This window comes from Priapulus caudatus, unplaced genomic scaffold (assembly GCF_000485595.1).
Source record: "Priapulus caudatus unplaced genomic scaffold, Priapulus_caudatus-5.0.1 Scaffold95, whole genome shotgun sequence".
NCBI lineage: Eukaryota > Metazoa > Priapulida > Priapulimorpha > Priapulimorphida > Priapulidae > Priapulus > Priapulus caudatus.
The window spans coordinates 308476-325215 of NW_014577156.1; the positions used below are offsets into that span (position 1 = coordinate 308476).

General features: G+C 42.0%; 1 protein-coding gene across 5 annotated transcripts in view; it reads left to right on the top strand.

Moving 5' to 3' along the window:
- LOC106804990 (mannosylglucosyl-3-phosphoglycerate phosphatase-like) overlaps nucleotides 1-16740 on the top strand; it is a 61703-nt gene that overhangs the window by 37889 nt on the left and 7074 nt on the right. For 3 of the 5 annotated variants that reach the window (XM_014806428.1, XM_014806431.1, XM_014806432.1), the window contains 6 exons: nucleotides 264-436; nucleotides 3318-3395; nucleotides 3641-3768; nucleotides 4387-4595; nucleotides 4835-4968; nucleotides 13436-13477. In XM_014806428.1, coding sequence (XP_014661914.1) covers nucleotides 264-436; nucleotides 3318-3395; nucleotides 3641-3768; nucleotides 4387-4595; nucleotides 4835-4968; nucleotides 13436-13477 — 764 coding nt within the window. The remainder of the gene's footprint in view (nucleotides 1-263; nucleotides 437-3317; nucleotides 3396-3640; nucleotides 3769-4386; nucleotides 4596-4834; nucleotides 4969-13435; nucleotides 13478-16740) is intronic. The other 2 variants (XM_014806429.1, XM_014806430.1) reach the window with 2 other exon arrangements.

Sequence of the window (16740 nt, forward strand, 5' to 3'; positions counted from 1 at the left end):
TCTCCACCACTCTTTCCTATATATCTATGAGGTATGTGTTGTTGGATCGATAATACTACAAACTCACTCAACCAGTACAGACTTTGTTTACTTCAAATAGCACATCACAGCACACCAACAACAAGCCCCCTCACGCACATGCGCAAGCTGGGCATCCACTTCCGGTCCAGATGGGAAGGGAGATAACTTGCATTAAAGTTGGCATGTATACAGATAGTACATAGTTAACATGCGTAACAGCTGTTTGTACTGTCGTTTGGTAGGTGCCCAACTACTGGAAGCTTTGGAAAATGGTGTGTCGATGTATCCAAAACTAGAGGGACGTTTCCCTCAGGTAGCTGGTGTCTGCTTCGCGTTCGATCCTAGCAAACCGGCCGGTAGCCGCGTCGACTCACGCTACGTGAAAGTTGGACAGGACTACCTCGAAGTTCACAAGGTAGACAATGCGACTGTCGTTTAGCTGCTGGTAACGCATTATTTAAACTAAAAAATAACCTTTCTTAAGGATGCACTCAAAGTTTAATGCACAATTGTATTGATTTGTTCATTTTCAGTCTTATTCGATGGCTAGCACCAGGTGCCACCTCTGTACAGGCCTATTTCTCCATCTAATCTATATTTGAGTTCGTATGTATGTATGTACCCTATGGCCGGCCAAACCGCCCAAGCGATCTGGATGCAATTTTCAGAGGGCCATTTCCTATACCCGGGGAGTGTTCCTAGGCAAAAAAAATCCATCAAAACTTGAAACTCGCCGAAAAATCCGTCAAAAATCCGTCAATTCCTGAAACTTCAGACAATGCCAGCACTCACTGTACAGTGCTGCCACACACAGAAAAATCGATGAGTATTTCTTTACCTCACTTCATCAGCTGCTGGTATTGTGAAACCGAAACCAATACTAAAACAGAGCACAACCACGGCCAATTCAGAGGGTAGCACTGCTGATCATAGCACGATATATGACTCAATCATTTCAATTGCTACTATAGCAAGGGAATTATCGATGACATGGCATGGGATGGGATGGGATGCGATATGGGATGGGATGGGATGCCATTGAATGCGATTGATGGATGGATGCATGGATGGATGCATGGATAGATAGATAGTTAGATTTTTTTGCGTATTTTCCTTTCAACCAAGCCGTCACCAACTCAGTAACACCACTGTTTTCCCCGGGCAACGCCGGGTATCCCGCTAGTATATATATATATACAAATGTATGTGAACTTTTAGACCATTTGGATTGGCCGTGTATGTGTGCAATGAGCCATGGCGCATTCACCGATAACGTCAGAGTCAGAGACATGATCCAACTAGTCTGTTCACAGTATTTATTGTGCAGAACTAGCAGCCTCAACCCTCCTACAGCCGTCAACTGCCAGTGATAATTGAAATTGACCTATGGTTGAAAATTAAAAATTTTCCTTGTTACCACAGCCCGAGTTCGTTTACACGTAGATTCATGACGTCATGCAGTACGCAGCATTTTCGCATCAACTTGCAAGAGGTAACCTCGTAATTTCTCACAATTTTCACAAGATGCACAGAACGTTTTACCAATTTAGTGGTTTCAGTTAGTCATGGATATGTCGCAGTACGTACTAACAGTAAATGTTTCACATATATGTTCACCTATTTCTCACACAGGCGGTCGATCGTTGTGAAAACTGGAAAAGGCTGATTTCTGCCATATAGTAGCCGATGTATAAATCTATATTTCTCTCATTAAAACTCAGAATAATTTAATTTTACAACTCGTTTTACTGGTAACACATTGCTGTAATAAAAGCATGCCAGGGTTCGATATTAAGTGCCGTCTTTTATAAGTTGTGGTTCTTTATTTGCATAAATGTTTAATTAGAACATACGACTTTAGTTTTAGGCAGTTTTTCAGTAAATATGAAACTTTAACTTTTAAGGATACTCTCCACCTTTTGCACGGGTATTGCTCTAATGAAGATTAAACGTTTATTGACGAATGAATCGAATCCAATCACACGTTTTATTTATAGAGGAGATATATCTCTGTGCTCAAGCTAAAAATTTCATGAAATTTCCAGCACCTAATTATGTTACCACACAAATTTTCTATTTTTATGTAAAAATGGTATTTTGGACATTTCTTAATTACCACAAAGAGTGAGGAAGCAAAGTTTTCGCCACAGGTTAAGCACAATATGTACCAAAATAGCTCATCAGTATTTTTCTTTAAGTTTTATATTTACTGAGAAAAATGACAAAAACTGCTTAAAAATCAAGTTGTGTGTTAAAAAGAGGCATAACTATCGACCACCTGTGTGCAAAATGGGTGAACGTATATGAAACATCTCCTGTTAGTACTTACTGTGACATATCCATGACTAACTGACACCACTAAATTGGTAAGATGTTCCATGCACCTAGAGAAATTGTGAGAAATTACGAGGTTACCATCGCAATTTCATGCAAAACACGTGAATACCGCCCATTGCGGTGTAATGGGCTATATGTCAACAAACGCGTGCTTAATGTAAGGTATGCATGTAGCAAGGGATAGTTCACCTATCACTGGAAGATGACAGCTGTAGAAGAGTAGATGTTGATGGATACTGGCTCAGTGAATATTGTGAAAATGCTGGTTGTATCATGTCTCTGACGTCATCAGTGACGTCAGCCGCGGATCACTACACCTGTACGTGGGCAATCAAAACGCTCAGAAAGTTTACATGTATCGTTATGTGGAGAAATGAGCATATACAGAGGTGGTACATAGTGTTAGCCATCGAATAAAGTTGAAAATGAAAAATCGGTAATATTTTGCCTAAAACCTTGAGAGTAAAATCGTGTTTGTACTTGAGCATAGAGTTAAAACGTGTGATTGATTTGATTCATCGGTCAACGAACATTTACTCTTCATTAGAGCAATACCCGTGCAAAAGCAAAAGTCTGACCATGAATTGTAGTGGAAATTTTTCGTTTCTAATGATTGTGGGATGAAGATAAATGCTCTTAATGTAGCATGATTTCATATTAAAAAAAGTTTAACTCAATATGAGTTATGCATCATCTCACATCTGCAATAGATGTATTGTAAGAGAATCCTAGCACAATGATAGTTGGCCCATTAGTCAATTAAAACGATGCATTATAGATTACTATTATTTGAAAACCATGGTATTTATGAATCCACTCACTTGCATATATGCTATGTTTCTAGTCAACAATGCAAGCCTTATGGTGTCTGCTCAGAACATTCCACTTCAAACAACACTCATAATCACATGTAGGTAAATTTGCTTGATTGAGTAACGTTAGATTCGTTTTGCTTTTAGGAATACAGCATCGTGACGAAATCATACATAGCGTCGGGGAAAGATGGCTATGACGTCTTCAAAGATTGTGACGTTTTGGTAATAATCCTTTTCATCATAATCATTATTGAAAGATTGTATAAACAAGGCCATCCTTCAAATACCTATTTGTGTGTGCATATGCGTACGTGCATATGCGTGCATGCGTGCGTGCGTATGTGTAATGTGACTAGGGAAAGGGTGTTTTTGTACCTATACCTACCAACCCCTAAAGTGTTAGGTGAGGTGTAAAATGTTAGGAATCACTTGTATTCATATGTGTACCTCTGTCGGCATTGTTACAGATGAATGAAGAACTGTGTCCAGTCCTCATCACGGCTGTAAAGAACTTCTTCAAGTCTGTGAACATAGTTAAGGGACTGACCCCGTGCAAGTCTCGTCACAGGCAGTCTTTAGTCTCACTGCAGCGCAGGTTAGTTGAGCAGGTCTCGTACTGGCAGGTAGTCACGTGTCTCTCTACTAGACAGGGTAGTGCTATGGTATCAGCCACAGTTGGCTGCTCTGATTTACTGTAAGGGTGCAGTCACTTTGCTCAGACCAGGGCAGTTGTATTCTGTCAAACGGTGCTTGTGCGATTCACATGGCATACCCTAGTTTCAGGTATTTGAGACATCCAAAATTAGTAATAATGCTCCATTATTTCATTTAATATTTACGAATAAGACCTATTTACGCAACACAAGAATTACTATGAATATGAACTATGAATACGCCACTATGAACCGAGCCACGTCAAGCCAGTCAAAGTCTGAATTTTAAACATTTGACTTATGAACAAAATCTTGGAATAAAATTGAGTGATTCACTTAGTGTGATCGATAGGCAACTATACTATAGTCATACAGCGTTGCCATAAAAACAGTGCTTAGTAATCAACCACGTTTCGTAAAATCGATATTTAGCTGTGCACCACGCACAAACAGTGTGAGCTTGACTGACCTAGCAACAATATCTCGGGGTGAGGGCGACTCGCTGTACGGTTCGACGGGGCAAGCGCTCACTGTCGCACGTCTTCGTGTGAACCCTGCAGAAACAGCCTGCTGCGACACTGCAGCATGGATGTGTCCACATGCAGTACGCTAAGCAATCAGAGCCTAGACCATTCCCACGGCGTCTGCCTCATTGATGAGGTGAACACGACACCGAGTCACTCGGATCTCGTGCGCGAGATAGCCGAGCTGTCGCCGGACACCAAACACGCAACTGTAGCGAGTGCCAACACCGACAGCACAGAAAAAGGCAAGTCGTAGTTAGCCGGAATGTCGGGGACCTTGTTAAAATTAGCACTGTTTGTAGAAAAAATTGATTAATACTCAATATGAAAGATGTTAATTTAATGTAATTTGAAAACATTACACATATGCTGATAATATAGCTGTTAACATGGGTAAGTATTGGTCTGTGTAAAGGTTCTGTAGCAATTTGCACATGCATGCATGCAATAATTGCCATGTTGATATATGTGGGAATGACTGCAGTCTGCGCATCGCTAGGTCACGTGGAGTCCCGTGGTCCACGGCGGCTGCGCAGACAATTGAGTGTCCATGACCACGAGCTGAGTCACTGTCAGACGCCACAGGTTGAAGGTCGCATCGTGCGCCTAGATGACTCTGTAAGTATACCATGCCTGAGTCTCTATACTAACATGCCTTAGTCCGCTATACTACACGTATCATAATAACATACTATGCTCCGTCCAGTCTCTATAGCTACGCACGTATCAGTCTCTATACTAACCATGTATCATGTCCTCTGTACTACGCACGTATCAGTCTCTGTACTACCACGTATCAGTCTCCTTACTTACATTATCAGTCTCTATATACTACCATGTATCAGTCTCTATACTAACCACGTAGTCAGTCTCTATAACTACATGTATCCAGTCTCTGTACTTCCATGTTCAGTCCTTGTACTACCACGTATCAGTCTCTTATACTAGCCACGTATCAGTCTTCTATACTACCACGTAATCATTCTATCACCGGTCAGTCTCTATACTACCAGTATAGTCTCTATCACTACCAGCGTGATCAGTCTCTATACTAACGCACGTATCAGTCTCTATACTAGCCACGATCCATCTACTCCAATATCAGTCTCTATACTACCATACCTTACTTCTCTATAAGCTACACACCTTACCTCTGCTATACTACCACGTATCAGTCTCTATCCTACCACTGTATCAGTCCTCGTATACTACCAATGTATTCGAGTCTCTGTACTCCACTTCAGCTCGGTCTACCTGTATTCAGTCCTCTGTACTAGCACTGTATCCAGTGCTCTAGTACTACACGTATCAGTCCTCTATACTACACGTATCAGTCTTCTGATACTACCACGCTATCAGTCTCTTCCTACCACGTATCAGTCTCCTATACTACCACGTATCAGTTCTCTATACTACCACGTATCAGTCTCGTATTACACCACGTATCAGTCTCATGTACTACCACGTATCAGTCTCATATACTACCACGTATCAGTCTCTATACTACAACGTATCAGTCTCTGTACTACCACGTTCAGCCTGTACAGACGTAGCAGTCTCTATACTACCACGTATCAGTCTGCTATACTACCAGGTATCAGTCTCTATCTACCACGTATCGAGTCTCTGTACTACACGTATCAGTCTTCTATACTACCACGTATCCAGTCTCTATACTCTACCACGTGTATCAGTCTCTAACTACCACGTATCAGTCTCTGTAGCTACCACGTATCAGTCTCTATATCTACCACGTATCAGTCTCCTTATACTACCATAGTATCATAGTCTCTGTTACTACCACGTATCAGTCCTCTATACTACCACGTGATCAGTCTCTATACTACACGTACAGTCTCTGTACTACCACGTATCAGCTCTTATACTACCACGTATCAGTCTCTATACACCACGTATCAGTCTCTTACTACCACGTATCAGTCTCTATACTACCACGTATCAGTCTCTATAGTACCACGTATCAGTCTCTGTACTACCAGTATCAGTCTCTATATACACGTATCAGAGTCTCGTGTACTACACGATATCAGTCTCTGTACTTACGCACGTATGCAGTCTCTGTGACTACCACGTATCAGTCTCTTGTACTACCACGTATCAGTCTCTATTACTACCACGTATCAGTCTCTGTACTACCACGTATCATCGTCTCTATACTACCACCGTATCAGTCTCATTATACTACCACGTATCAGTCTCTGTACTACAAGTAATCAGTTCACTAAAAAAAAACCTATACATACACGTATCAGTCTCTATACTACCACGTATCAGGATCCCTCTATACTACACTGTATCAGTCTTCTATACTACCATGTATCAGTCTCTTATACTACCACGTATCAGTCTCTATACCTACCACGTATCAGTCTCTGTACAACCCACGTATCAGTCTCTGTAACTACACGTATCAGTCTCTAACTACACGTATCAGTCTCTATTACACTACCAGTATCAGTCTCTATACTACCACGTATATCTCTATACACACGTATCAGTCTCTGTACTAACCACGTATCAGTCCTCTATATTACGCACGATCAGTCTCTATACTACCACGTATCAGTCTCTATACTACCGACGTATCAGTCTCTGTACTACCACGGTATCAGTCTCTATACTACCCACGCTTATCAGTCTCTATACTACGCACGTATCAGTCTCTATACTACCACGTATCATACCTTATGACTACCACGTATCAGTCTCTATACTACCACGTATCAGTTCTCTATATACCACGTATCAGTCCTCTGTACTACACGTATCAGTTCTCTGTACTACACGTATCCAGTCGCCTATACTACACGTATCAGTCTCTATACTACGACTATCAGTCTCTGTACTAACTGTATCAGTCTCTATACTACCACGTATCAGGTCTCATGTACTAGCCAGTTATCAAGTCTCTGTACTACACGTATCAGTCTCTCATACGTACTAACGTACAGTCTCTATTATACCATGTATCAGTCTCTATACTACCACGTATATCAGTCCTATACTACCCGTATCAGTCTCTATATACCTGGTATCAGTCTCTGTTACTACGCGAGCGTATCAGTTCTCTGTACTACCACGTATCAGTCTCTATATACACACGCTAATCAGTCTCTATACTACCACGTATCAGTCTCTATACTACCACGTTATCAGTCTCTGTACTACCACGTATGCAGTCTCGCTATACTACCACGTATCAGTCTCTATACTACCACGTATCAGTCTCTATACTACCAGTATCCAGTCTCTATACTACCAGCGTATTCAGTCTCTATACTACCACGTATCAGTCTCTAATACTACACGTATCAGTCTTCTATACTACCACGTCATCAGTCTCATGTAGCTACCACGTATGCAGTCTCTGTACTACCAAATGTATCAGTCTCTAATACTACCACGTATTCAGTCTCTATACTTACCACGTATCAGTCTCTATACTACCACGTATCAGTCTCTATACTACCACGTATCAGTCTCTATACTACCACGTATCAGTCTCTATACTCCACGTATCAGTCTCGTATCTACCACGTATCAGTCTCTATATACCACGTATAGTCTCTATAATCTACATGTAATCACTCTCTGTACACCACGTACTCAGTCTCTGTACTACCACGTATGCAGTCTCTATACTACCACGTATCAGTCTCTATACGGACACGTATCAGTCTAGCTATACTACGCACGTATCAGTCTCTATTACTACCACGTATCAGTCTCTCTATACTACCAGTATCAGTCTCGTGTACTACCACGTATCAGTCCTGTGTACTACCGACGATCAGTCTCTATACTTACCACGTTCAGTCTCTGTAACTACCACGCTAATCAGTCCTCTATATACCACGTATCAGTCTCTATACTACCATGAGTATCAGTCTCTGTCACTACCCACGTATCAGTCTTCTATTACTACCACGTATCAGTCTCTGTACTACGCACGTATCAGTCTCTATATTACCACGTCAATCAGTCTCTATACTACCACGTATGCAGTCTCTGTACTGACCACGTATCAGTCGTGCTATACACCACGTATCAGTCTCTATCTCACGTATCAGTCATCTATACTACCAGTATGGCAGTCTCTATACAAGCCACGTATGCAGTCTGCGATACTTACCACTATCAGTCCTCTAATACTACCACGTATCAGTCTCTATCTACCACGTATCAATCTCTGTACTACCACGTATCAGCCTCTATACTAGGCACGTATCAGTCTGCTATACTACCACGTATCATCCGCTGTACTACCGACGTATACAGTCTCTTGTCTACCCACGTATCAGTCTCTATTACTACCGACGTACTAGTCTCTGTACTACCACGTAATCAGTCTCTATACTACCACGTATCAGTCTCTGTACTACACGTATCAGTCTCTATACTACCACGTATCAAGTGCCTGTAACTACCACGTATCAGTCTCATTAATACTACCCACGTATCAGTCTCTGTACTACCACGTATCAGTCTCTATACTACCACGTATCATGTCTCCGTACTATCAGTATCTAGCTCCTCATACTACCACGTATCAGTCTGCTATGTACTACCATGTATCAGTCTCTATACTACTACGTATCAGTCTCTATACTACCACGTAATCAGCTCTCTGTACTAGCCACGTTAATCAGTCTCTATATACCATGTTATCAGTCTCTGTTACTACCACGTATCAGTCTCTGTACTACCAGTATCAGTCTCTATACTACCAGTATCAAGCATCTTACTATTATACTACCATGTATCAGTCTCCTGTACTACCACGTATCAGTCTCTGTACTACCAACGTATCAGTCTCTGTACTACCACGATAAGTCTCTCGTACTACCACGTATCAGTCTCTATATACACCATGTATCAGTCCTCTATACTACCACGTATCAGTCTCTATTATCGCACAGTATCAGTCTCTATAGCTAACCACGTATCAGTCTCTATACTACCACGCTATCAGTCTCTATACTACCAGACGTATAAGTCTGCTGTAGTACCACGTAATCAGTCTCTATATAAATACTACCACGTATCATGTTCTATTACTACCACGTATCTAGTCTCTATACAACCATCTATGCAGCTGCATATACTACCACGTATGCAGTCTCTGTACTACCACGTTAATCAGTCTCTATACTACCACAGTATCAGTCTCTGGTAATCCGTTCGTGCCTACTACCACGTGATCAAGTCTCTATACTTACACGTATCAGTCTCTATACTACCACGTATCCATGCTCTATCACTACCACGTATTCAAGTCTCTGTACCTACACGTATCAGTCTCTATACTACCACGTATCAGTGCCTTGCTATATCTCACACAGTCTATACGCAGTCTCTGTACTACCACGTATAAGTCTCTGTACCTACCACGTATCAGTCTCTTATATACTACCACGTCAGTCTCTTGTACACACGTATCAGTCTCGTATACTACCCGCCCCCCCCCCCCCACGTACCAGTCTCTGTACTAACACGGTTCAGTCTCTATACTACCACGTATCAAGTGCTCTATACTACCCACGTATCAGTCTCTGAGTACTACCACGTATCAGTCTCTATAACTTACACGTATCAGTCTCTGTACTACCACTATAAGGGTCCTCTGTACTACCACGTATCAGTCTCTATATATACTACCACGTATCAGTTCTCTGTACTACCACGTATCAGTCTCTATCACTACCACGTATCAGTCTCTTGTACTACCACGTTATCCAGTCTACTGATACTACACGTATCAGTCTCTATTACTACCACGTATCAGTCTTATATACTACCACGTATCAGTCTTCTGTACTAGCACGTATCAGTCTCTATACTACCACGTATCAGTCTCTGTACTACCTATCGTATAAGTCTCTGTACGTACCACGTATCAGTCTCTATATACCACGTATCAGTCTCTATACTACCACGTATCAGTCTCTATACTACCACGTATAGTTCTCTATAACTACCACGTTATCAGTCTCTATACTACACGTATCAGTCTCTGTACTAAGGCACGTATTCAGTTCTCTATACTACCACGTATAAGTCTCCTGTACTACCAACGTATCAGTCTCTATACTACCACGTATAGTCTCTATACTACCACGTATCAGTCTTTGTACTACACGTATCATCTCTATACTACTACGTATCAGTCTCTTATACTACCACGTAATCAGTCTCTGTACTACCACGCTATCAGTCTCTAACTACCACGTATCAGTCTCTATACGTACCTACGTATCAGTCTCTATACTACCTACGTATCAGTCTCTGTTACTACACGTATCAGTCGTCTATACTTACCACGTATCAAGTCTGTACTACCACGTAGTCAGTCTCTATACTACCACGTATCAGTCTTCTATACTACCACGTATCAGTGTCTCGCATACTCCACGTATCAGTCCTGTACTACACACGTATCAGTCTCTGTACTAACCCGTACTCACGTGCGCGTTGCTTACGATGCACCCGGGCTCTGCTCTCACGCGTCCGCGTCCTAGCCACCGTCGTCTTCTATACGGCCAGGCGATCAGCTGCATACGTTACCCGGGCACCGCCAGCCTAGCGCACGGCCCCCCCGCGGCCGCGCCACTATCAGCTCTGATAAGCTACCACGTATCAGTCTCTATACACGATAGTCTAAAAAAACAAAAAAAAAATAACCACGCTATCAGTCTCTGTACTAGCCACGATATCAGTCTCTATACTACTCATCGTATCAGTCTCTATACTATCACGTATCAATGTCTCTATAGCTACCACGTATCAGTCTCTGTACTACCACGTTGTCTAGTCCTTACTAGCACGTATCAGTCTCTATACTACCACGCTACTCAGTCTCTGTACTACCACGTATCAGTCTCTACATACTACATGTATCAGTCTCTATACTACACGACTATCAGTCTCTATACTACCACGTATCAGTTCTCTATATCTGCAGCGTATCAGTCTCTATTAAAACTACCACGTATCAGTCTCTATACTTACCACGTATGCAGTCCTCTATACTACCACGTATCAGTCCTTATACTACACATGTATCAGTCTCTATACTACACGTATCCAGTCTCTATACTACCACGTATCAGGTCTCTATACTACCACGTATCAGGTCTCTATACTTCACGTATCGGTCTATACTACACGCTCTCTATTACGATCAGTCTCTACTCGCAGTCAGTCTCTATACTACCACGTATCAGTCTGGCTTACTACCACGTATCAGTCGTTGCTACAGTCTCTCTATACTACCGACTATCAGTTTAATACCAGTATCAGTCTATACTACCACGTATCAGTCTCTGTACTTACCACGTATCAGTCTTGCTACTACGCAGCGTATCAGTCTACCCGTTCATCTCTGTCCACTATCTCTACCCGTATCAAGCTGTTACCGATCAGCCCTTAACCACGACGTATCAGTCCACTATACTACCATACCTTACTCTATACTACCACACCTTACTCTCTATGCTACCACACCTTACTCTCTATGCTACCACACCTTACTCTCTATACTACCTTTCCTCAATCTCTACTACCTCTCCTTAAGCCGGGCGCACACGTGGCCGCGAATTTTTATCGCTATCACAGTGTACTGGCGATAAAACCCAACGTGTGCGGGATCCGGCGACAATGCAACCATCTGTCAGCAACAAACCACTGTATGAACTGATTACGTGACCTGTTCAAAATGGAAGCGCCCATGCATTGACACCACGATAGCCGTTCTTCAAGTTATTGGAATATATTTAATAATTATGCGTCGGCGTCGTTGACAGACAGCAGCGAGAGAGAGAGATGTACATGGGCACGTACGTGGGTGCTGCGACCACAGGCACTTGGGCCATTAAGATACGGCTGTCGTACCCGTAGCCACAGCGTATATATTATTATGGCAACACAGCACACTCGCAGCGGCGAGTGCGGGAGCGTTCGGCGTTAGTTTTTATGAAGGAAAGTTGATATTACAGTGACACAAAGCAGTGGAACTGTAATTGAGAGGTACGGTAGTAAGGCCTATTTGTGAATGTGCGTTCAGATTATTTTCAGTTTTTACTGACTCTGTCCCAAGTGCCTGTGGCTGCGACGTGATTCACGTGGTTTTTTTAATAATTTAGTAAGAGAACTGGAGCTTGAAGATTCAGTGTATAGCGTTATTTTAGAATGAAAAAAGAACATTTCAATGCAATTCTGACACTGGTTGGGGCAAGGATAAGCAAGAAGAACGCAGGATGCTGAAGATCCATTGCACCAAAACGAACGTTTAGCATGTGGAAAACGAACGTGGGCGCTGCCATATTTGATCACGTGCTTCAAATCATGCATTTGATTGGTTATCAAAAAACTGTTGCCTGAATCCGTCGCCAGTGCAGCGCACACGTAGCGATTGTTCAGCGACTTGGCAACAAATATCAAACGTGTTTGATATTCCAGCGACGAGTATTATCTGGCTGTCAAAATCGCCATCGCCATGCAGCGCACACGTGGCGATTTCTCGGCGATTTTGTTGCTGGCAACAAAATCGCCAGTGCTAGCGATAAAAATCGCCACGTGTGCGCCCGGCTTTAGTGTCTATACTACCACACCTTATTCTCTATACTACCACGCCTCAGTCTCTATACTACTACGCCTCAGTATTTATACTAGTACTACCATGCCTCGATCACTGCTGCTCAAAATTCAAATTCCGCGCTACTGCACCTGTCATTAATGCAATGGTTAAATTGTTAAGGGCTTTGTTGCACTTCTTTATTTCCATCTTTATAGGATGCTTGTTATTTACATATAGTATAAATATATTACGATGTGTTCATGCAAGTATAAATACTAATATAGAAATATACATTAGTATAGCATACTAGTATACATGTATATATATACTAGGACACTTTCGTGAATATTGATGGTGTGAGCAATTTGATAATGACAGGCGGGCAAATGTAGCGAGATGAGCCATTCGTTGACTGGATCGTTTGCAGTTGATGACGTTGCCATAATGACGTTCTGCAAGTCCATCTAATCAGCCATCTCTGGTTTACAGATAGCGCGTTATTGGCTGCGACATCACTTTGACGAAATATTCGTAAGTGACGCATGCACTTGCCTTGCACCGATTGTGTTATAGTTGTTTGAAAACCTAACAGAACATCCAGAGGCATATATGATCCATAATTATGGTTTGTCCCACCCCCTTATATTTACGTGCGTGATTTACTGCTCATGAATACGTATAATCATTTTGCTATTCTATTAATCCCCTAACACCACTGGCAACGTGTGTGACTGTTCCAAGCAGCATGAGATGAGGTAACAATTGAATTCTGCCTGTATTATACAGTTTACTATTCCTGAAATAACATTTTTGAGAATTAATGTCCAAACCCATCAAATACCCCTCCCCCTGTTCAGTCACAGATTACTTAATATTTTATAGCGATTATGAAAACGAGGTTTATGTGATTATTATTCTCTGTCAACAAAAAAGGGTGCAAGTATATCCATTTCATTCTTCTATTACTAAACTGCAGAATATATTATTTTGTTGCCAATAAAAATTGAAGTTTGGAAATATTTCAACCTTCCCTTTACGCTGTCACGTTTCCCAGCATAGATCTACATATAGGAAAAGTTATTGAAGATGAACGTAGATGACTGTGGGTGAGTACATGATTAATGCTCTGGCATTACAGCTGCGATGAGACCACCCTATGTTAATTTCTTATTTGTGTTAGGCTGACCTTGCATCCAATATGTTGTATAGGTTACAGGCTAGGCAACGCTCGTAAATGAAACCGAGTGGTGTGAGGTTTTTAAATGAAACCAGTACTTTCGACAGAAAGTGTGTTCCTGAACTCCTACATAAATATATTTTATAGCTGCCTATAATAATATAAAACACACATCCATGTGTCCTGAATCATGGAATTTCTTACAAAGAAAATATTATATGGCAACTTCGGTATTTTGACTTTAAATTTAGTATATGTTTTTAGTATAGCAGCCACATAGAAGAATGGATGATAATTTTTATTAGCTCATCTGACATAGTCAGATGCAGCTTGTAGAATCGCATGATCGTCCGTCCGTCCGGTCGTCCGTCCGGTCGTCCGTCCGTCCGTCAACAGTTGGGCACAAATCTTAACCGCTCGACGTACGGTCACGATATTCGGGACGTTGGGGGGGATCTTCAAAACGAGTTGCGATGTCGAAGCTGGGGGTCTAAGGTCAAAGGTCAAGAGGTGTAAAAGAAGGGGGAACATTCCCTCCTTAACTTAAGGTATAGGGAGGAAATGCAGAATTGCGGCACAAATCTAAACGGTTCGACCTAAGCTCGTGATAGTCGGTGTACAGCATCATGGTAGGAAAAGCCATCACTGTGCCGAAATTGGAGGTCAAAGGTCAATGGGCACAGGGCAGATTTTAGACATTTTCTGAGGACATGGTCTGACGGAGCGATTGAAAAACTCTTTTGTTTCAGCAGTGACCTAGCATTTTTATGGCTTTATTGAAAGGACCATGAAATGTAATTTTTGCTGACATGCTAAGAGTAAGTGTCGGATAACCTTTTGACCCTCAAGAGGCGGGTTAAACATGGATTTCTTTACTGTTAGAAAGAATTTGACTGCCGGGTTTGCTTGTAGAATCTATACATGCCTGGATGTATGAGGCTACAATGTCACAGTGAAATTTCAAAAGCTAAATTTGGTTGAAGAAGGTTTATGCTCCTTAAATTGTATAATTTCTATGGTATTCTGTACTGTCAGTGTGTTACATGTAACGTGGCCACGGCCAGTGCCAGTGCATGTGGTGGTGGTACTGTGTAGTTTTTGCCTGCGTTAATTAGTTACAGGTGGTAGCTCTCTATTTCAGCCTGTAGGCTTGCGTAGGTAAATGGATGTGTGCTTACATATTCTGTCTTGCAAATAGTTGTTACTACTACGTTCGATGGGAGCTTCCATCTTTAATCTGAAGACACTTAAACGTACGCGCCATCTCGTGGCAACTTTCATAACGATCCCAACGAACATTCCTTTGAGAAGGTTCCTGATACCATCCCTGTGCCTTCCACTGTTTCGGCGTGTATGTGAACACATTTGGGACTAACAGGGTTTACTAGAATATATCCCACCACAGAGTCACCGCAGTAGACGTTAGATGAGCGCTGTCGCTCCGCGGCACTTGTTATACCAGTTTACCCATTTAATCTAATACACCGCAACTATATACCTCTTACTGAAATATTTACCATAAATAATGTTTGATTATTTTTTTATTATAAATGTTAATGTGGCCCCTCCCACGATGCTCACGAACGCGCAATGTGAACGAGGGCAAAAACAGTACTGCCCGAATGTTGGTTTTTAATCAAATATGCAATGGCGGTCCGGTCCGTTGCCATTCGTCTAGCTGCTAGTGGCTTTAATGAGTTGGCAGCCGCAAGGCCACCCTTTGCCACGATTTCCCTTGTGCCTTAATTGCCCCTTGCCCAAGGCCACGATTTTTATCTTGTACTGGCCTAATCGCCACGTCAAAGTCTTCATGCATTGATTACTTGATGTTGTAACTTTAAAATGGCAAAGCGAACATTGCTTTCGCGTGGCATAGCATCACTGAAATGATGGAATGGTGTTGTTGTGAAAGCGAATTATTTAGCTGCTTCTGCCTGTCGGAGTGGTAGTGAGAAGAAGCGTGGCCTAGTTTCATCCATTGCTTTGATTACCTAGCAATTAGCGAATATAGTAGGCTGAGCAGCTTGGGTGTGTACTATCGGATGCTTCTTTGCACAAAGAGTCGAATTGTTCATCGGTTTTGTTTTTCTTTCGGCTCACATGATCTGAGGAGACGATAAAGGATGGGTTCCTCCGGGGCTGTACCTCTTTTCAGTGCATCCTTGCGTATAAACCACAGTGCTGATGGTCGTTAAAATCACCAGCTGTCTTTATGTTTGTTATCTAGGCAAATGACTACACCGATTAGCTGGTAGAACTACGAACTACCATTACTGCGCAACCATTTACCCCACCCCGAGGCTCTATATGCGACAGTAAATGGTTAAATGGTATAACGATGATAACATATTACTATGTTATACGACGTTTCTCAAATAAGTCCCGCTGAAGTGGGTCGCGCTGTTTCCAGTTAAAACCAGATAAATATCTGCGAATTTAAGTGAAATAGTGGCAGTTGCCAGGACAATTGTGTATGCCTTGTAGGTTGTTAAGTAGTGTCGCCGTCACATCGCTAAACTCATGCTACAGCTGCACATAGTCATAGACTGACAGGTAAATCGTAGAGTCTGTATTGTCGTGGCTCTGCTGCGTGCGTGCGTACGTGCGTACGTGCGTA